At 48.2% G+C, this 22,037-nt stretch overlaps 2 protein-coding genes across 2 annotated transcripts; one reads left to right on the forward strand and one right to left on the reverse strand.

Moving 5' to 3' along the window:
• The first annotated feature begins 1,199 nt into the window (after positions 1 to 1,199).
• Positions 1,200 to 1,843, forward strand: LOC128278987 (FMRFamide-related neuropeptides). The gene is made up of 2 exons (XM_053017708.1): positions 1,200 to 1,473; positions 1,550 to 1,843. Exons 1-2 carry the CDS (start codon positions 1,200 to 1,202, stop codon positions 1,639 to 1,641), a joined length of 366 nt encoding a protein of 121 aa, XP_052873668.1. The 3' UTR covers positions 1,642 to 1,843.
• A 423-nt stretch (positions 1,844 to 2,266) lies between these two features.
• On the reverse strand, positions 2,267 to 6,950 carry LOC128268309 (steroidogenic acute regulatory protein-like). The gene is made up of 11 exons (XM_053005362.1): positions 6,854 to 6,950; positions 5,465 to 5,662; positions 5,200 to 5,357; positions 4,969 to 5,127; positions 4,842 to 4,895; positions 4,633 to 4,765; positions 4,403 to 4,566; positions 3,495 to 3,752; positions 2,797 to 3,428; positions 2,610 to 2,733; positions 2,267 to 2,537 (listed from the first exon to the last, which is right to left on the reverse strand). Exons 2-11 carry the CDS (start codon positions 5,619 to 5,621, stop codon positions 2,418 to 2,420), a joined length of 1,959 nt encoding a protein of 652 aa, XP_052861322.1. The 5' UTR covers positions 5,622 to 5,662; positions 6,854 to 6,950; the 3' UTR covers positions 2,267 to 2,417.
• Between the last annotated feature and the right edge of the window lie 15,087 nt (positions 6,951 to 22,037).

Genomic DNA, 22,037 nt, shown 5'->3' on the forward strand with positions numbered 1-22,037 from the left:
CTGTACACTTAATAAAAAAGGAAGCACTCACCGTTCGGTATCTAAATACGAAGCCTTCTGTAGAACAGTTTTAATGTTAACATGTGCCTTTGGCGCCCCAATTCTAACCCGCGCGTTCCGTATCCGGACTATTCCCGGGAAATGTTCAACCGACGATGGCGAGTGCCATTGAAAAACTAATCCCATGCTGGGACCAGCGTTTTCCAACAGGGCCCGCGTGGCTCCTGTTGCATGCAGCGTTAATGATAATTCCATACATTTGGTATGCTGACACCCCCTACGTCGCCACAGCACTGCACCGAGGCTCATATTATCTGATGGCTTTTATGTGGCCATTCAAACGATGAATAATGGCTGTACAGTGGGTTCGTGAGGGTGCTGATTGATGGCAAGACAGCAGCTCATCATGGCGCCCGAAGTCGTTATCATTTTCGATTCCATCAATGGGGCACAGCTTGCCCGAGGCACGCCGTGTTTTCGGTGGCTCATTCCCATAAATATTGATCGGTATAGGCTCGCCAGGTGATACCGTATTGTGTAACCGTTCGTTGTCCTTTTTTTTGGGGGGTCAGCCAGAACCTTAAAGGACACACGCTTCTCGCAGTAATCCACGCATCGGAAAAGGACACCGCGATGGTCCGCGCGGTTGCGTGACCATCGCATGGCCTCAATTATTAACCACAAACCCTCCGGTGGGACGGACGGAAATAATTACGAATGTCTTTTCGATCGATGCGATGCGAGGCTTCCGAAGCGCGTGGGAGCGCTAGAAGTGAACCACTTCCGGTGCAAGGTCAGTGCGGTGGAAAAATCGAACAACTTTGACCTTTAATTGAGAGTCGCAGGTGGTTACCAAACGAGAGTTCATTCCCCTTTTATACCCAGTCCTGCTCCTTTAATGGAATTTAGTTTAAATGCGTGTAAAAGAAAGCCTTTTTTAATGAAAACAAAAAGGCCCGCATTTGAAGGGATGCTTCGGGATCCCTAAGCACACTGCATGGGCAAGCATCCCTTTCCGGCGGAACCTTTTTCGAGGCGTGTAATTAATTAAATAAATTTTAACGCGGACGCGCCTAATTGCATCCACGGTTCGCACCACACACTAGGGCCCGGGAGCGTCAGGATTGTTTTGGGATTTCGTATTAACAGCTCAGGGATGCTGCCGGTTGGTGCCAAGATGTTGACACTCCATCGCGTGGATGAGATTTTTGTATAAAAGATATCCGAAAGCCGAGTTTAGGCATCAGTCATCTGGTGGCTTGCAAGGAACATTCAACCAACTTGAGAACTTCCTTCTCCGAGACAATAAAACCGGTCGATTTTCCTCTAGTGCAATGGCTTCATTCAAAGTACTCGGCAGCCTCATAGTTGTTCTGCTGGTCGTTCTGGCACTGAGCGGCCACGCTGAGGCCGGCTACCGGAAACCACCGTTCAACGGTAGCATCTTTGGCAAACGCAGCGGAAACTCGGTTGGTAGGTATCGCTCCCAGAACAGCCTCGTGAACAGTTTTCCCCATTTTAAAGACTCGCCTTTTCCATCGCATTGCAGACTACGAAGGAAACGCCAAGGTTCTCTCGACCATGTGCGAAATTGCGGCGGAAGCGTGCCAAAGTTGGTTCACCGGACAAGAACAGAAGTAACTTCCGCGCTGGAGTGTGTCCTCCGTAGACTAACCAAAGACCAAACCCGGGTGTGTGCTTGAGAAATGTTGTCTGTCGCTAAACTCTGTGGACTTTTGAGGCATCGTGCAATAGATTAACGATATGTTTACATCTAACGTTCTATTCCGGAATAAAATGTTTTGTGATCAGTACGATCAGTAAAAGTCAAACACGAATCAGTCGTTTCGAAACATTATACTTTTATTTATATCACAATAAAATATACAAGCAATACAGCGCACGTCTGGGTAGTCAATTGTTGGTAGAAACATTCGAAAAGGAATTCCCGCCATCCCGCCGGCGCGCTCGTAAGTGAATAGAAAAATTAGAAAATGCAGACTTTTCACTTCCTTTATAGGCGGGTAGAACCGTTTGATTAAAAACAACGACTGATGAGTGAAAATGCACGACAGACTCCGTTTTTCAGTACATCCTCCAGTTATGTGTTGTCTGGATGAAACAGCGGGATATTTGAGAATAGATCCTTAGGCTATCACTTGTCGGATGCACACTTTACTATAATTGACTAAAAAATCGCACCCGAATTCATAAAACAAAACGATGGCTGCGGATGAATCAGCTAAACATTGATGTATTTCGCGCACCTTTTTCTATGACGGCGTTGAGTAGGATGGATCTGTGTAACACGGTGTATGAAAACGCAAATTCGCAAGAGAATAAATAATCTCCCAATGACGGCGTTAACAATGACAACGATGTTGAAATTAAAGATACGAGTGCGATTGTGATTCGTTTTACGCGTTGCTCGTCCGTTCGGCCGTCTCTTGGCCCCCAGGCACTTTTTCTTGTTTGCGCAGCTCGACCACGTACTTGCGCAGATAGGTCATGTAGTCTTGCATTAGCGTAGTATAAGCCTGTGGATATAAATGCGAGTGAATAAGGTTAACAGGGTTAACCCGATTTTTCCATGATGGTACTATACGTACGGTGTCGAGGACGTATCGTGGGATGTACCCCTTCAAATCCAAGCAGAGAAGCATCTCGAAAATGCAGTGGTCCTTTTGATTATCGAGCTCACGCATCGCCCAGCAGGAAACATTATTTTCTCCCCTTAAAAAAAAGGACAAAGTCAGTAAATTTCTAAACGAACCATACGTTCGGACAAAACCTTACCGTATGTACTTCGTGGTACAAGGAGCCTCCTTATAGTCAATACTAGTAGCGGCGCTCACGTACACATTGCCACCCTTTGCCATCTCGCGTTCACTTTCCACACCTGGCCGCTTCTTCGAGGGCTGCTCTACCCCATTGACCGCATTCTTCTGGCCACGAGCTTCCCTGGCGGCACTTAGTTCACCCGTCAATGCATCGGAAAACACATCTTCCGGGTCGGAGGTTGCACCACTGGCGGCAAAATCCTGCGCCCCTAAACTTTTGCTGAGTGTTTTAAAAGCAGTCTTGCTGGCTTCGGTCTGTTCTCGGTCGATCAGTCCCGCTTCGCTGTGCGATTGACTCATTTTTGGTGCAATCACTGTCGTACAATTCGATTCCCTCTCGGGTCCGTCGTCTTCATCCTCTTCGGCCGTATCGCTCTGAGACAGCGAACCACCCACCGTCCGTTCACCTTCCTCCGCCATTGGGGAAAGAACACCGACTGGATTCGACAATATATTCACTCCTTCATACACACGGCCACTACGACACAAGTGCCAGCAGCGGAGGTTAACGAAATCCCTGCTCTTTACGACTCCACCACCACCACCAATCGTCGCTTGGTAAGAGATGTCCGTGTGACTGTCGATTTTCTGATAAAAAGGAAAAGCAAATATGTATAGAAAGCAACACTCCAACTTGTTACACTCAAAATTTACCCGAATGATCCTCGATTCCAGTAAGGTTGGGTTCCACTTCGGCACGTCTTCGATTTTGTAGAACAGCTCCTGTAGTAGCTTACGGGCTGGGTAGTGGACTTTGGCGGTTAATTTGTAAATTTTACCCATCGCCTCAGCCTGGCGGCTCTGGATCGTGTCTCCTTTGCTGGTCACTTTCTCGATCTTCCAATCGTCCGCTTCGAGCAGGTCATAAGCGAAACGCACGGTTTTCGTGCCCAGCATTTTGAGTTGTTCATCCTGCATGTTGAAAGAGAACAAAACCTTTTTCTCTTAACCTGAAGCCACATCCATTCTAGGAGGAGTCAGAGGAAGTACTGAGATCGAGTGCCCGTTACGGTCCTGGTGATCATCACCGTATGAAAGTTAAATAACTGATTCACATCTGAATAAAATATACATAAGATTTCTTCCCATTTTGGGCGGTGGTGTGTCTGCCGAATTCATTAACATTTTTAAGCGAAAGGTTCAACGCATTTCGATCAGACAGTGAGCAATTTTGTAAATAACAAATATACAAAACTTTACCGGTACGAGACTTTCACAGATAAAACTATCAGCTACACTAACGCTCGCAATCGAGAACTTTTTTTGAGGTTTTCTTCTTTCAAACAAATTGGCAAAAAATAACTTCATCTCGGAACCTATACGAATGCGATCGACGATCTACGCGCACTGAGACTAGATTTGCAAGTCCAATGAAACGAAACAGATGCTCCAGATAGACGACCCGACGGCTTGCTCGAAATTGGATTAATTCAAAAATCGTTCATCAATCATGGAACAGCACACTTCGATCACGTTCTGTATCTCCCAGACACTGCATTTGAATGTGTGTCCGGCAGCGGTTGACCTTTGCCACACGCTGCTAATTCAATCCCGAACCGTACCTGTGCGTTTTCTTCATCGTCGTCGTCGTCATCGCTGTTGTGGATGGATTCGAACGGGGAGTAGAAGTTGCCAATACTTTCCGTTCGCCCCGCTATGGAAGCCCGCAAAAATTGGTCCAGCAGTGGTGTTCGAGCATCGAGGACCGATGGGGCATTCGTTGCCTCTGGTGTAATGGAAAATAACTATGATAAAACCATAACAGCGGATTCTTGACTGTGTCTTGACTTACCGAAAGGATACCTTCTTGCGTATCGTTCCTGGGGTATGACGCGACAGTCTAAGAACCATGCTTCACCCCAAGCCAGCACAAATGATACAACTATCAAAAGCACCTCGAACACTGGCTGTGGTGTAGCTGTCCACTAGACGTTGGAGAAAGAATGAGCAACAGTTCTGATACTGTTTTGGTATATTTTTCAAGAACAGTTGCGTACTCACATTGTACATAAATACTTTGTAAATAAGAAACCCACAAGAACTGGTTGTGGATAACTGAAAATGGCAAAAACATTAAGGCGCATTCAACAGGTGTACAGGCCAAGGGAGTGTGTGTGTGAATCCTTACCGCTATCACTAGCCAATGGCTCATGCTTAAGATGCCGTAAAAGAGGATGAGGAAAATAAACCTAATGAGGGCTATTATAACGACATCGAACAGCGAGGTGTAAATGCTGTAGTGAAGAACCTGAGATTTCAACGCGTGAATCACGTTCTCGCCGGTGATCTGTAAAAAAACACAACGCAAAACGTTGTTTACTTCATTCGGCTGCTTGGATCAAAGGAAGAAATTGCTTACCACGACGGAGATGATCCATAGCAACGTGATGAATACGACGTCAAACGTTACGAAGAGACAGAAAAACCTCCGCACGACGGACATACGTCCCTGGTCCATGTACCCGCCAATGAAGTCCTCGCTCAACAGGTTAACTGTGTGCGATTGGGAGCGTGACACTGGGCCCGCGAAAGGCGTTTAATTTGTAAAGCGTGTAAGGCGATTGTGTTTTGCGTCTTTGCGCGAAACAACGGCTCGTGGCGAGCAATTGGCCAGCTATACTCACTGCCTACGGCGGGAAGCCCTGGCCCGTTGGCCCCGCTGTAGCCCATGGAACCGTGCATCATCGGGCGATGGTGTCCGATTGGGGTGTTTGCTTGTTGTAGCTGCTGTTGCTGATAAAACGTGTGTATCGCTGTTCTGATGTCATCTTCCTGGTCCATTATCTTTCAAAGAAGCATTACGAACCGCGGCTTCGCGAAAGCTAATGCCACATCGGGAAATAAATGTGCCAAGAAAATTGGGAGAAATATACATTTGTTAAGTGGTCAATGAACCGATAGTGTGCCTTTCTATTATAATCAGCACACAGTGCGCAACAGAGAAACAGAGAAGGTACAAGAAGCACATGAAAACGAGGCGAAAGATGAGAGTGGAAACATCAATACCCAGACATTCATCAAACAGAAGAAGAAACAATAGTGCGGTCGGGACCTTCCAGGATGCTGGTGAAAATATGTACAAAAGCTACAGGAAGCTGTTGGACACGGAAACGTTTTAATCAAATCAAGCACAACAGCAGACTCCAACGGCTCCTACGATCCAGTGGCTCAGAGAGAAAGGAGCAGCATAGGATCGCCCATTTCGCGACCTCGGGCTAAGATAGTGTAACAAGGAAATGATAGGGGCATATTTACAAAGAAACGACACAATCTTCCCCAGTTCCATTGTTTTCGTGACCACGCAAACATGTCTACACAAAGAAGGCAATGTTCGAACACAAAACTAACACACGGAAACAGTGTGCACGACACGGAAACGGAACCAAACACCTACAACGGAAACGTGATGAATCATATGACGGTGCATGCAGTCAAAGGGTGGTCTGTTGTGATCTCGCTATCTAATCATCCCTCTATCCGGGGAACCAGCGCCCGGTCTTTACCATTTCCAAATGGCACTGTACCACGCCAAACTGAACGCTTTTCACACCGTCGGTGGGTCACTTCATCGGAGCGCTGGACCGAAATGGCTGATGCCCTTTTGATGCCCGGCTGCTGATACGGACGTCGTGAAGAAAGTGGAAGAAACGAATCGATAGCACGGCTCACTGGGAAGACATCATCAAAAACGGCCACGGGACTGAAAGTGTGGAAGGCGCTCCGCGGGGGGCGGGGGGGGTTTCAAACAAACAGCACGCGGGAAGCGAAACTGAACAGAATAAACAGCAGCAACAGCAGGAATGATAACAGACACTTGAAAACTTGTGTGCAGACGAGTTTCATCTTCGTTCCGTTGTCGCTTGTTTCCGGAATGCTGAGGGTACTGTGGTCCATAAACGGGGAAAGGACGTCTGGAATGACGAACGACGATTACAGAAAACGGACACGGATCGCAGCTCGGGATCAATTAATGTGGCGATTGCTTTGATTGCTTTCTTCACACATACACTCACTTCAAAGGAGATATCGCTTCGCTTCAAAACAAAGCCACCGTTTTTTGATATCAGCCCTCACCCGACTGTGAACATTTGATCGCTCCGCAAAACCCTCTAATCTGGCCGGAAGTACTTTGCTGATCTATTTTGTTTAGTTTCTAAACCGATTTTGCTGCGCACAAGAGAACGAAACGAAACCGCATCAAAACAAAAGTGTCCTATGAAAATTCTCATAATATTCTCTCTCGATGATGACTGCGTTTTTGACATTCGCAAGGTTTGACAGCCAGAACGTGGTGGTTAGCATTTTCATCCGGGCGTGAAAAGCTCCAGCGCGCGAAGCTTTTCGAATGGCGGCTGCTAAAAGCTCTGAAACGATTTGAAATATCAGGCTGGGGAAAAAGTAATCCATTATTTTTGTGTGAAATTCAAATCATTATTTAAGATACTTCCGATGGTCCGATTTACGTCAAATATGTACCGTTTTGTTGGAAAATCTGTTGTCTTTTCAAAGATAGGCTTATCATGATTCTTTTGTAAAAGACTTAGTCGTTATTGGTAAAAAACTGGAGCGTTCCATTTTCACAACCCTTTTTTGATCTCAGTTTTTCATCACTCAGGAAATTTTACAATGCGTTAAAAAGGTGTCAATCGCTTAGTGCAAGGTCCGGACTATACGGTGGATGCATTAAAACATCCCAAACAAACTCCTGGACTTTCTGGTGAGTCACTAAAGACGTGCTTGACATTTCGTTTTCCTAATGGAACACAAAACCTCTTTCGTTGGCCGATTCTGGTTGTTTCTGGTCAATTGCTGGCTTCGAACGGTGCAGTAATTGACAGTAGAAATCTGAATTTAATGTTTAGCTACACAGAAGCAACTCATAATAAACGATTCTTTTCAAGTCCTACCATATACCCAGTAGAAACTTTTATTCCTGGTTTGGCCACCGGCTAAGCTGCTTCACCACGCTTAGACCACAACCGATTTCATACAGTATTGTTGTATTTATCCCATTTCTCTTCCCCATAACCTATCCGTTTAGGAAATGATTCGATTTCGTTCCGTTTGGCTAAAACTTCGCCGATGGCCATTCGATCCAGCATTTTTTTTGGTGTAAATAGGGTGGCGCCCAAACATCGAGCTTCTGCAAATGGCTTAAAATTGTCTGATGGTTAATATTTAGCTCCTGGCCGATGCTCCGATTACTAACATGCCGATCAACTTTGATTATTTCTGTGATTTTATCGACATTTTCGATGACGTGTCTACCTGTGCTAGGTACATCTTTAACATCAAAAATGACCGAAACGGGTCAACAAAACAAAACTTACATGTAACTAGCTTTTAGAGTATCGGGTCCATAAACACCATGCAAAATTTCAGTGGCCTAGCTTAAATTTTCCCCTTTTTTCAAAGAAAAATTGTAAAACGTGCCGAATTTTCTCTGTGTTGACTTCCATTGTTAACACCCTGTGATTCACAAACGAATGGAACAAACAATAAACAGTGAAAGCAGTTTTTTAAGTGTAAAGTATACGCTTTAAAACGAGCCTGAACTTGAAACTGTACGATCGATACTTCACGAGATATCGATCACTAAAGTCATCAACCGAGAAAAAAATGGATTTCTTTTTCCCCAACCTAATATTTAAATCGGTTCTATTTTATCGGGCTTCAATTATTCTATTGAATCGTAGATCGTGGTCTTGTTCCAGTAACGATATATGTAGATTATAGATAGACCAACGAAAAGTTTTGCGCCTTATAACACCATAGCTTTGATCATTCATTAGTGATTCATAAAAAAAACTACGTCAAATGAATATTGATGATAGAAATTTAATCCTTTTATCCAGCTGGCCCTAGTGATCAACATTATTTTAATATTATCTTTGAGTGTAAATTTGCAAACCTTCTTGAGCCGTTAGCGGGTTCGCTCGCTCGGCCGACTGGCTTGAGTCTCAAAAGCCAGGCTGGGGTGTAATTAGTTCTGCCATTTAAATGCAAGCTACTGTATTTTCGCCGATCGCAACCCGTGCATCGTGAACGTGTACAAACGTAATCTCGCTGATCGTACGTCGCCGGCGCGTCCTTTCGGAACAAGTGCCGGCCTTCCCACGGCGACGTTTTCAACGAACGACAGCAGCCCCAAATGGGCGGAATGAAATGAAAGAAATAAAACAAGCCCCATCGCTCCCAGCCAAACACTCGATATAATCTGCTTCTGGTTTCTTCCGCCCCGTACCCGGAGCAAACCGTTCGCCAATGTTTGGCTAACGCGAACTTCCGAACCGGCCCCTACCAAGATATCATCTCGCCCGCATGTCAAGCCCGGCTGCAAATGAGACGAAGGGCGCAGCCAGGACGTAGTGCTGGCCCAAAAAAATATAGAACACTGCGCCAGAGTTGTACAGAAGCAGCAGCGTAGGGAGTAAAACTGCCAAAGTTTTTCAAGCCCAATCCGTAGACAGCAACGAGCTCGATATAACTTCCTCACCTCGTATAGCGTCTTATCCTGAGCAGGGCACCGGGAGACACACCTGAGTTCAAGAAACCCCGACGTCGGGCCTGAGGTTTGATTTGAAATGCTAATTTTTGCCCGCTGCTCCGCTGTCTGCGCGATCCGAAGGGATTCACGCACAGTTCAACACAAAAACACACACACATTCACGAGCATACTCCTCCCCCTGGGGGCACAAGATCCGATCCGATCTCCGGCGGTTCTTGACGGAGATGATTCTCTGAAACATGAGGCGTTCCCGCGGCTTTTTGGGGGCTTTTGTTTCGGTTGCATGTAGCTACCTTTTCTGTGGGTTTCCGTTGCCGTTTTTTTTTTTTTGCGGTCCGTTTTTCAGGTCCAATGTATCCGGCCGATCCTACACCCGATCGCCGGGGCTACCGGGGAGTCTTGTCCTTTGCCGCGCCGTCCAAGGTCTTTGCCGTGGGGCCCCCATTTTCAGTGGCCCCCGTTTTCGGGAAGGACACCATCGCCCCGAAGCAATACGTCCATTCATTTGCGCCACGTTTCGGGGACCTTCCAATGTTTTCGGCTGGTTCTGGCTCCCGACAGAGAGGGAGAGAGCAAAAAAGAAATCAACACCCACCGAAAAGAAACCGCTCTGTCAAATGACACAGAACGCAGAACGGTTCTTCGCTGGGATTCGGGAGGCCGGCCGGCGAGCAAGGATATTATTAATGAAGATTAATGACCGGTTAGTCATCATCGGCATGATCCTCCTTGGATGGCCAATAATTTAATAATGTGAAAACAACGCAGAAGAAGCCACAGTGCTCCAGTTTCCAGGTTTGGCGCTAACGGGATTGTTGGAAAACGTTTTAAAAAACTCGCTACATTGTACACGTTCGACGGATCGGTTGACGATAAGTTGAAACAAACGAAATGTGATGTTGCTGTTAACGCATCAACTAGTGTTCCAAATTTTGCCTCATTATGTTGGGCCGATTCATTCATTCCCGGTTTTTGTACGTCACAGGAGCACGATCGTAACGGTTCCCCATGAGTACGAATTTTGATCTACCTCTATTTTCATATAACGAAAATCATCATCAGCCAATAACCATCGGGGGCCCAACCGGGAGGCTCCCAATCATTTGGGCCGGCGTCAGCAAGCTGGCCTCCGCTCTCTCGGCTGGCCGAATTAGCATATAATGATCCCAATTATTTGTAAACATATGTTCTGATTTCACCAATCGATTGATGCTTATTCACGTTCGTCCATTCTGGACCAAACTGTAGACCCATGCTACACCGGTCTGGGGGAAGGGGACGATGAGTGCGTTTATCAAATTAAACACCCGGCCAGGAGTGGAACCCGGGCTGCCAGAGGCACGAGTACACTGTTTCGATACACAGTTCCAGCATCCCGGAGAGCATGGAAAGAATTTGATTAGCGACTTGTTCGGCGAACTCATTTCTGGTCTCATCGCTCACCAAAAAAAGCGCGTTCTAATTCCTGCCATCCTAGGACATACCCGGACTGTTGCATTATTCATGGAGAAACTGTAGCCACGGACACGGTGCGTCAGCCGTCCATCGGTGTAAAATGTGAAACGATTACGAAAAAACTAATCAACGTGCTCGACATGGTTTTGGTGGAGCCACCAAAAATTCGATTCGCTGCCCGCCATAATGTTAGCCGTTGAGAAAAACATACGGCCGATCGTGGTGGCGTCCGCGCATAATCGCCTAGTTCCGTTTTCACTTTCCATTTGCGAGCGATTTCTTACCAAATTTCACCACACCACAATTCTGACGGTCGCCCGGCAGATGAGGGCCGGTCGTTCGGAGAGGGAGAGAGGGATGCTTATTTAGCCATCTTCATATTTTCCCCGCCGCAGCTTTCGTCGGGAGACGTCGGGCCGATCGGGAAAAGGCTGATCATTTAATCACTCAGATTGCAGTGTGCATAATTGGATGGTTTATCGCACTAAACACACCAATTTCTGCCCCGGCCAGTTTTCGGTGGCTGGCCAAACCGGAACGACGATCTGTCTGTCGGGCCGGCTGGTTTCTCGGTCGGGGAAGGAAGCGAGAAATTATCGTTGACGGGAGCGTCATAGTTTTTTGGCTGCCAGCTGGGTTGCCGGATTGTGGATGCGAGTTGCGAGTTGGGTGGCGAAGAAAACTCCCAAACAAAAAATCACGTTAAGTTGGGCGAGATGATGGGCAGAAGAGGTGGAAACCTTCAGGGCGAGCTTTACCGGTATGTTTGCATGCCGTTATCGGGGTTCGCTAAACCGTGGGAACGGAATCGAGCCGCCCGGCCAGAGTAATCGATCGAAATTCGGGATTTAGTAAGCGCGGGAAGTGAGCATCTGATTGCCGGTCCATAAACGGTGTGCAATCATAATATGTTTCGCTTTGTTTTAGATCCGTTTGGCCTCTGATAGTCGCTCGCTTGCAGACACACCCGAGTGGTTCAGTGAACTATCGCACAGTAGTGTTATTCACTGTGGAAACGAAAAGAAATGGGAAGTTCTAATCTGTTTTCCAATAGTGCTAAAAATGTGAAAAGTCTACCGTTCATCTCTTGATAGTTTGTCTTGGCCTTATTGGGTATATTTTGTAAGAAGGCATACGAGTAAGAATTTCCACCGTTTAAATTAAACTAAACTTCATCAATTTCATATTGAGAACTATACAGCCTATCAAAAACCTTGTTCGGAGATAAAATTACCAGAATAAAGTGATACAATAGAAGCTTGCAATGGCATATAGCGTTTATTACTTGTATTTTACTATTTACTCTTAGATGTTTAGAATAAGGTTATGGTTTATCTTTATTTTGGTCACAATAATGATTTACCAACATAAATACGGCCCGGTCCGTTCTTCTAAGAAGAAGAAAAAAAATGATTCACCAACAAACATTTAAAACCAGATATAAATTGTTCAAACCTGCACGCTTAAGCACAGTTTATAAAACGGAAGATAAAACGGACAGAGCCGGACTTATGGGATTCAAATTGATTCAAGGTTCGAACTGATGTCTTTCGCATAGCATCGATGCAGTGCAGATGGGCGATCTAAGGAAGAGCTAATGTAAAAGCTTTTATTTTTGTTTTGCCAATTGATAGGTTAATAAAAATAACATAATAACAATTGTTTGAATAATTAGTATTACAGTAGTTATTTTATGCCAGAAAGGATCATAAGAATTGTGAACTCCTGTAGTTTTACATGATTTCTGATTTCGTACTATTTTCAAGTGCTTTGAGAATGTGGACATGAAATTGTTCCATTGCAATCCTGGTATGCCGAATAATCTAGTGTTCACATTCATCCACATTCATCTTTGCATCTTATTTCGGCATAATGTTTCGATCAAGCGTTTCATTGGTTAATTCCGAAAGTGAGCACATTTGGTCACAAAATACTCATACGTGTAATTTAAATATTTCAAAAATACTGGTAATTTTAATTAAGAATTGGACATTTCAGAAATCAACCTGCAAATCGGCAAACTGAAAACAACGAATAGTGCACTCGGTGCCGTCGGTGTGCGAGTTCTTCATATGCGGGCGCGCGCCAGAATCTGAACCACCATCCGACGGGCTTGCAACAGACAAACTGCTCTGGACAGTCGTGTCGGTCGGTCGGTGCCTGGCACAGGGTCCTTGCACAGCCAGAGAGCTCGAAACAACCAAAACCACCATCCCCGAGTGCCACTAGCCACTCCACTAGGCGACGGAAATGGTGGAAAGATGCGGCAGTGGCGGACGGGCCCCGACGACGGCCACCCCCGGGGACACCGCGGTGCACCGTGGGCACCGGGGGGTAATTTTCTATAATTTATACCAATTTCGTTTATAATTTTCATTTCTGAACTTCACTTTTTCTCGTCGCGCATCTCGTCGAGCGGCGAGCTGGGCGAGATGGGCGAGCTTTGGCGCGGTCAGTTTTCGCCGATGCCGATTGCATCGATCGTGGTTCTGGCAGGAAGGGGCTCGAGTGGGTGGGGGGGGGGCTACCCAGGGCCTGGCGGGGTACAAGTTCAAAGGTACAGTGCCAACTGCGAGTCCACGCCGTACGCCGCCGCCCATCCTGCCGATCCTCGCCGTGGATCGATCGACCTGGCAAAAGGCTGCGACTCCGCAGCCGCCGACTCATGCGTAATGGCCGCCAACACGAGAAAAACCCGGGCCACTTTCTTTGCGTTTTCTTCTCCTCTTTTCCACCTATCTGCGCGGTTTGCGTTGTGGTTCATCCGCCACACCGTGGCTCCGTGTCCGGTGTGATGTGTGGTTGGCAGAGTTGCACGGTTTTCGTTCTGTTTTCTTGTTGTTTTGTTTTTCGGGTTGGTTTGAGGCACCTACCAAGCCGTTTGCCAAAGGAAAACCCAGGGCGTCCGTGGGCCTTATTATTTTCCACTTTTCGATCTCCCACCCGTCCAACACTGCCCAGGTCTTGACTCCGCACCGGAGCCCATTGCCGTTTGCCGCCATTTCGCTCAACACAGCGGTGATGCAATGGGCCAAACCGAGAGGTTGCGCCCAAGGATCGAAGGGTTTTGCAGGAGGCAGCTTGAGGCATCCGGCGGAACACACTCGATGGCTTTTGGCGCGGCTCTCGGAAACTCGAACGCGGCCCAGATTGATAAGAGACCCCTGGAGCCTGGAGCGAAAAGCAGCAGGCGCTGTCTGCGCACGAGCCCCGTGAGGGGGCCGAGTGTTGAGGTTAAGTACGAGCCGGATCTGAGATCCGATCCAGGACTCCCCGCGTGGATAAGTCGTGTCTGGGTTGGTCGAGAGTCCGTCGGCGTAGAGTCATATCTTGATGCAAAGGTGCTGATAGTGAAGCTGCTCCGTTCGAGAGTTATCCGAAGGCAGCGTATGGACGGATCGTTGACAAAAGTATCCCTCAACGAACATGTCGGGTGATGATGCGCGAAGCTCCATTTGATCCTTACGGATACGAAAGTTCATTGCCCAAGGAGGTGCATTAACGACTAAGGGATTCGAACGTCATTAACTCATTTTTTTACGAAAAGTGCGTAAACACCGACGGTAATATTGCGTCGCTATGCTGAATTTGTAAAACTATTTATTCTTGTTTTGTACCAGATGTTGTCGCCTTTTTTAACAAGAGGCAAAAATTTTTTGCTGTAAGTTTGAAAGTAGTCGAAGAAAATTCGGCTCCATTCAGCGCTGTTTTTTTATTTTAATCTACCGTTTAACATTCAAATTCTCAAGCAACAATACTGACTTAGGAATACTGAACAATGAATTTTCAATCGTCTTCATTGAAGAACACATTCCCAAAACTTACAAGAAATCCATATGACGGTAAAGAATACTTTCCCTGGTTCGTGAATTTATTTTCCATTCGCTTTCGGAACACGATGGGAAGTAAATCCATGACCATGTTTATTTAAAATTGCCCTTACAAGAGTACGACTCCTTCGAAGGCTAGTGATTTGCCATTCGTCACCAACATCGGGCCGACCGGGCATCGGCTCGAAAACAAATGGCGCTAGAACCTCCCAACCAAGAAGCTTTGCGTTTGTTCAGCGTTTCAATGTTCAAAAAAAGGGAAAATCGATGTCGTGTCCTGTTCATTTTTTTTGTTGCTATTGTTTCAAAACATCCCGCCGTATTCCCGCCCTTACGCGGTTCGTTGATTCCTTCGGACCGTAATTATGGTTACCAAACCCCGTACCATATGCAAAGCGCCGCAACCGAAGGCAAACGTCAAAAATAAAATGGACCACAAACCGCAAAAGGTTGCCGAAGGGTGGCTTTGCTTGTTTGGCGCCCTGACCGTGTTAGAAGTTACTTTTTACCCTGCACCCTGGTCTCCCAAAAACAAAGCAAAAAAAATACCCTGGCACTGGTACCCTTGGGACAACGAAGGCGAAACAGAGAGAGATTGTGAGGCGTACCGGCCAGGGAAGCGTGTCAGCTGGCCCCGACATACGCAACACGTGACGTTATGTGAAAGTGCATTAAAAATTAAGACCCACAAACCACAAACTTGGGAGCCAGCGCTGGCTCCCTACTTTAAATGTGTCGCTGCAAAGTACGCTCCGTACGCCATTAGGGTCAGGTCACAGGAGCTTGTCAGGCACCCCGAGGGTCCCGGCCCGGCCCGGAGATGTCTTTATCGCTGGATGGATGGATTTGTTTGAGAACCGTGGCCACCGTGTGTGTTGTCTATGCAATTTGTCATCAATCCTGTGACAGAATCGCCACTCAGCGCACGAAGGAACTCGAATCGATCATTATCCGGTCCGAGTTGGCAGGATTCCGTTTGGGTCACCATCATCGATCGTGGTCGTGGCCGACAGGGAAGGTGAGCAAATTTACATAGCACGGCCAGCATTAATGTCCACTAGAATGTAAATCATGTTTGAACGATCAGAATCCGGCCGGCACGTGCACGGAGCCGCGGGCCCACTCGAAGCATGTCTCCACTCCTGTCAATCGTGGCCATTGATCGTGGTCCGGTAGAACCAAAGGAAAAAAAAAGTAAACAACAAGGACCAGGAGAAGATTGGTCAACGCACCAACGTCACAAACATTGTCGCCCGAAGCGAGACAGACCAGTGAAAGCATCGGCCCCGGATCCGGGCTTCATTCTCGTGCATCCCGTCGTCGTGACAGTCGTGATCGGAGTCGGCTGATAAACGCCTGAAAATGATACCGGACAGAGGCACACGAACAATAATAATAATCATCGCCGTCGTCGTCATCATCGTCAAGCGCATCGGATCGGCGATTGCATCGTATAATTTGCAAATTAACATTTAATTTACGAACAAACGGAAAAGTTGAGCATCGAAAGTCCGGGTCCGGTGGCCAGGAAAAGTGAAAATAAACGCAAAGCCTACGGGACCGACCGAGAGGCTCCTAGTGTTACGCACAAAATCCTTGCCCACCGTTGGCAAATTTCGTGTGTCCTTTCCAGGGGCGCGCGGACAAGTCAGAACACGGCGTCTGAAGCGATAAGATGCTACTGAGACGCGTAATTAGAAAACGGCTGTGCGGACTGCCCGATATTCCGACTTTCCGACGATGGCCGCGGGGCAGTGGCTCCGATTTGGAGCGGGCGCACAGGATAATTAGGGGCTTTGGAAGGATTTGGCTGAGTGTGTGGTGTTTTGGAGTTTAAGGATGATAGCCGGAGTGTGTCAAACGCCTCCGAAACATGTCTCAGAAGTGTTTATCTGACCCTTGGAAGATCCTTGATTGTCTACAAAATTAATTTAAAAAGGAGTACGATTTTTCACGAATTAGGTTCATTAGAAAGCAGCAAAAAGCTGTGCAATTATGGCGAAGGAATCGAACTAAACATCGCGGCTAATGTCCCTGAGGCTTCTTCGAAGATCATTAGGATGAGCACTGAAGCTTTATAGGACCACCAAATGATGACCATTAAAACCAACGACAGAGCGCCAGACGAAGCGCTTGATGCACATTAGACACTGTGGCCAACTAAACTGCCTGCGAAGACCCATTCCTGGGCTCCGTTCCGTCGGCCTACTGTGTCCTGGCTCTTGGCTGTCGATTAAAACATAACCTTTTTTCTCCTTTCTTGGGAGTCCAAAAATTCGGACGAATTTCGGAGTTTCGCTGGGTGCGATGAATCAAATAGTCCGATGATGGCACCGCACCGCACCGACGGTTTCGGGGAGGTTCCGTGAAGGTGCTTCTTCGTTCCGGGGGCAGCCCCAGGAAGCTCATGGGCATGGGCAGCAGCCGGGGCAGCAGCCGAAATGCCCACTGGCGGCGGGTATCAATTAGAAGTGTTTTATATTTCCGATTTCGATAAATTTTTCGCAATGTGCGCCAACAAATTCGGGGCAACTTCGGATTTATGCGCTGCGTATCCAGCTTTATGCTGGCCCCGGGGGCTGCTTGGAGCTCCCATCGCCGTCGCCGCCGTCAGTCCCTAGAAAAGCCGTCGGGCAATCGCGCAAAGGCGAGCCGGCCGCAAACGAGCGCGGCCCGAGCGAGCCTTTTATGATGATGAATGAATCCAGCAATTAGTGCGAGACTCCGAGATCCGTTTTATATCCCCTCAGTGGTGGTGGTGGTTCCTGCCCGGCCCCCAAAAGGACCCCGAGCGCCGGGGGAAGACAGTTGGTGGATCAAAAACTTTGGCGCGACTTTTTGATTTCTGTTCGCAGAAACCGAAAGTGGGCTTCGGGGTTCAGGATTCGGGGTCGTTATTCGCATTTTGTTTTTTCTTCGGTTCCTTCTAAGCGAGCGGTCCAGGCGGAGCACCACCGTCGTGCAGTAGCATCCGTCACGAGGGACCGCGGATAGGAAGCTTCGATGCCGACTTTTTGCCCGTGAAGTGGTCGAGGTCTAACCCGCCGGAGGGGTTTCCGGTGAACGTTTTGGATGCCGCTCGCATTTGCGCTGGTAGCAGTCCTAAGCTCACGGGGCCCACCACGGGGAAGGAGTGTGGGACAGCCGGGGACAGCCAGCTGCCAGGCAGGATTGACAACGCCGATCGATCGATCTGGAGCGTCAGGGACACACACCGGCCCAATGGTGTCCAATTTGCCAATGTGGTGTGTTTCGAGGAGCAGTGCCGGACCCCGAAGAAGCGAGAGTCCGAGCCAATTACCCGTCGGAGGTCGCAAAAACGACGACGATCACCTTGAGTCTGACTGCTCCGCGGCTCCGAGCGGCGGCTCCGAGCATAAAAACCTCTCTGGGGAACCGCGCCGGGGGCTGGCGACGGTGCGGCGCGGCGGGGTTTACCGTTCCGAGAGGGCCAGCTTAATATTCAAATGACAACGCACGCGGAGGACGAGCGCCCGGGTGGGTCGTGCCGCGCCATCTATCGGTCCCATTTGCAATTTCCGTTATCAGCAATTAAGCTGTTGTTGCTGCGGCTCCGCACTCCGGCATCAGGCATCAGGCAGGCTCATGTGACTCCGTTTTTCCGCTGTGTACGCTTCCCCCGGCCACCCGCACCGTCACGTCACGACGCCACGAATGATAATTGTTATCGATAATTAGGCAGCAATTTCCACTTCACTCCTGTCAGTGCTTCTCATATTTTCTGTTCTCGGTGTGTATGTGTGCTGGCCCCCGTCGCTTCGTCTCTGAGGTTTTCCTTGACGTTTGTTTTCCGTCTCGCCACCACTTGGCACAAGGCTCGCGGTCTCTATTGCTTCGCGGCCGCCAGACTTCGGTGGAGCAAAGTGGAGCAGTGGAGATAGAGACGAGATTAGGTTCCCCGCTCACTCGCTCTGAGGTCTCTACTTAGTTTTCTCACTTATTTTGCATCCAACTGGTAGCGATGGTGCCCCGACGGACTCGAGGACTTCTGCGAGGTTTCCTTGCCGTGCCATGTGCTGGAGGTTATGTGCGTTTGACCAATTGCCTCGTCGGGGTCCTTCCACGGGGCGGTACATGTTGTCGCCGACGCCGCCGACGTCGTCGTTGTCATCGTCAAAATGTCGCGCAAATGGGAAAATAATTAGGGACACCGGCGGTGGCCGGTTAGAAAATGGCCGGTTTAGCTTAAACCAAATTAGCGCCGCCAGAAGCTGGGCCACGAGGCTGAAAAGCGGTCAGCGGTGGGGTTCGACGTTCCAGAGGAGCGACCAGACAAAATATTGCGAAGAATCTGCTTCCTAAAGGCTGTAAGGATCATAATTCGTTCAAGAGACACCTGAAAAGGGGACGAAATCAATTCAATAAGATAATTTCCAAATAGTGTCAACATTTCCATTGAAAATCATTCAGAAAGGATATTTCGTCCTAATTTCACGGCAATATATTTTCTGAAGCTGGGGCCACACGAAGCGTAAAACCTAGCGTAAACGAAATTTGTTATGTCAAATCGTTTACGCTTCGAGTGACAGGCTTAAAATATAAAAAAAAGCTTATACCGAAATGTCAAACGTGTTTACTTTCGTGTTTTTGGCCCTAGAAAATAGAAATCGAAGAGGTAAATTGATTTCTGAATGAGTTTTTCCGTTTTTTAAAGATTTTGTTGCTGTACCACCAAATAAGAACTTAAATTATCCTCCGTTTGTAAACAAAGCGTTTGACAACAGTGTTTACGCTTGATTTTACGCTTGGTTATACGTCTTCGTAAACGATTTGACATTACAAATTTCTTTTACGCTCGGTCTTACGCTTCGTGTGGCCCCAGCATGAGAGTTTCAGTCAATAAGATCCTTCATTGAAATCAATGCTAGAGGCTCTAATCGATTCATTATAATTCCATGTTTATGCTGCCTTCGGTTTCCCGTTAAAAGGCCCGTAAACGTGCAACCACCAATTGGTACCATCCGTGGAAAACACAGCCCAACGCCCAATTTGTCTTCATTGCAGCGCACGCAACGCACGCAAATGAAGTCCTTACCGGCTGTGTCCTTTCCGTTTGATGTCTCTTTAAGCTAGCAGAACGCTGCTGCTTACGACTTTCTGTTGTTCCTTGTTCCGAGTCCCCATTTTTTCTTTCCTTTATTGCCCGTTGCAATCAAAGCAATAATTACTGCACAAATTACTCGCATCAAGCGCCGTTGCATAATGCAGCAAGCCATCGATTCCTGCCGAGTCCTGGCCCGTCTTGGTCCGTCCTGGACAAGAAAAAGTGTGTCAAAAAAGTGTGTCCTTCGCGGATGGCCGCTCGGAAGGTGCGCAGAGCATCTGACTTTGACGGTCCCGACGAAACGTCCCCAGGTCCTGGACTCCGGGGGCCACGCATGCGGGCCAACTAAAGTGGCCAGCCTGACGTACCGGGTCGGCGCATCGAGGAGACATAAATCCATCACCTCCCCCCCTTCCTCACCCTGTTGGGGGGGTCCGCACGGTATCCGGTGTGTAATTTTTCCGCGCGCAGCGTGATTTATTGAAAAGTGTAGCCAACTGAAGCCAAGTCGGACACACCGTCCGCACCACACCGTCCGTCCCTTTCGGTGGTGCATTCTTTAGATTTCCCATCCACCCATGGCGGGCGTTCCCTTCGGGTCGGGTCTATTGGCGGACGAGCATAAAATGGGGCCGCGGCCGCAGCAGCAGGATGGATGCTAAAATGTGTTATTGATTTATGCATCAGATCCCGACGGTCCTCGGACCCCGTCCCGCCGGTGAGGTGCGGTGCGGTGCGGTGCGAAGGTGGCAGTGGCAGGGAAACAGAGTTATTTTTCATTCGTGTCGTAAAATTTGCATATTCATAAATTTTGCACTCGCCCGCAAAAGGTAAGAGAAGTAAAAAATAGATTGAACGCGAGCGGCGTTGTAGACCGGACTCGGACTTCGCACGGCCTCGGACGTCGGAGCTGCGGGCCGGAAGTCGGGCCGGTGGGTGCCGACGGGACTCGTTACAACAAAAACAACTACCAGAAAAACAGGCAAGATGGAGGCATTCCGTGTTTTTCGAGAGCATTTGAACACCATTAAAAACGCCGTCCGCCGGCCCCGTCCTGGGGCCGGGGCGGCCGGTGAATCCGGTGCGGTTGTGAAAACATATTCCGGCCATATTTTACACCGTTCGTGATCAAAACATTACGTACGAATTTATTACGTATCTATCGGCAGAATTGCAAATTCGCGGTGTGCATATTTTAAGATTTTAATTTAAATTTTAAAGCCGTATTTCTGTTTTTTCTCAGTTCCACTTCGAAGGCTGTCGTACTTAAATGTGTGTTCCTGTTCTACACTGTTTAATGCAGTTTGGGAGCGTAATACTATAAATCAGCTGCGTGATTGCATTTAGAAAGTCGCATTTTTTTGCTTCAGCAACTCCATGCAAACGAATCCTGGCTTTCACAGTGATAACTTGCTTGCAGTTCCCGAAACCGCGGACTGGGTTGGAACTGGGCCAACCGGTGGCCTCAACCGTGGGCAACCATCTGCTTTCCCGGCAAGCCGAGGAGTGAAATTAAGCAAATGTGCAACCAGCGAGAGCCACCGATCGAGGCGACCCCAGCGCGCTCCTTATTGAATCATTAGCCCTATTATCAAATCACTACCAAATTACAGTGTTTTATTGAAAACTACGGTAATTTGATCTTATTTTCACTTAATAATCGCGCCTAATTTGTTACCACCATCCAGTGCAGGCCGGAAGCCCCCGGGAAGTCCACGGTAGCTAGCTGGCTGGCTGGCCGCCGTGGTGCTAGGGCCCTCCGAAGGCTAGTCACCGGTGTTGGGCGATCATTTAACCGCTCAGCTCGATCCCGAAAAGCCTCAACCTCAACGGCCGCGCCTGGCCGATAACGGGTCATCGGCTAGCATCCAAATCGGCGTCCTCATGATCGGCAGCGTCATTATTTTTATTATTTTATAATAACAATAATCATTATGATCATCGGCGTATCATAAAGCGTCCATTATGTACTTAGCACATATTTAAACACAACCGGAGCACAATGTGACGCTCTCTAGTCAGCGGCCGCCGGAGGGCAGCAAATAACGTCCCCATGGCTGGCTAACACTGTACACTGGCCATCGCCAAGCTCCTTCGTGAGCTGTCCTAACACTCGCTGGTCGCACTCGATCTATTCCGAGCACAACCGCCACGACAGGGCTCGGCTCGATCGGAGCCCTCCGATAAGGTCGCGCCATAAATCAGCGCGTGCCCGGCCCTCTCGCGCGCTCGCAGATCCCGGGAGGGACCTTCCGAAAACTCGCCCTCCCCACGCCTGGGTTCCGAAGATGCAGACGAACCGAGCTGGGCCCAGGCAGGAGCGTCCAGTGCGTCCCACC

This window comes from Anopheles cruzii, chromosome 2 (genome assembly GCF_943734635.1).
Source record: "Anopheles cruzii chromosome 2, idAnoCruzAS_RS32_06, whole genome shotgun sequence".
Taxonomy (NCBI): Eukaryota; Metazoa; Arthropoda; class Insecta; order Diptera; family Culicidae; genus Anopheles; species Anopheles cruzii.

Bases quoted from the DNA above. Each gene is read 5' to 3' on its own strand.
- LOC128268309 (XM_053005362.1), bottom strand. From the start codon at position 5,621: ATGGACCAGGAAGATGACATCAGAACAGCGATACACACGTTTTATCAG. The intron at 4,896-4,968 runs GTAAGGATTCAC...TGCCATTTTCAG, and splicing joins GCCATTGGCTAGTGATAGCG to TTATCCACAACCAGTTCTTG. The intron at 4,766-4,841 runs GTGAGTACGCAA...TCCAACGTCTAG, and splicing joins ACAAAGTATTTATGTACAAT to TGGACAGCTACACCACAGCC.
- LOC128278987 (XM_053017708.1), top strand. From the start codon at position 1,200: ATGAGATTTTTGTATAAAAGATATCCGAAAGCCGAGTTTAGGCATCAG. The intron at 1,474-1,549 runs GTAGGTATCGCT...ATCGCATTGCAG, and splicing joins ACGCAGCGGAAACTCGGTTG to ACTACGAAGGAAACGCCAAG.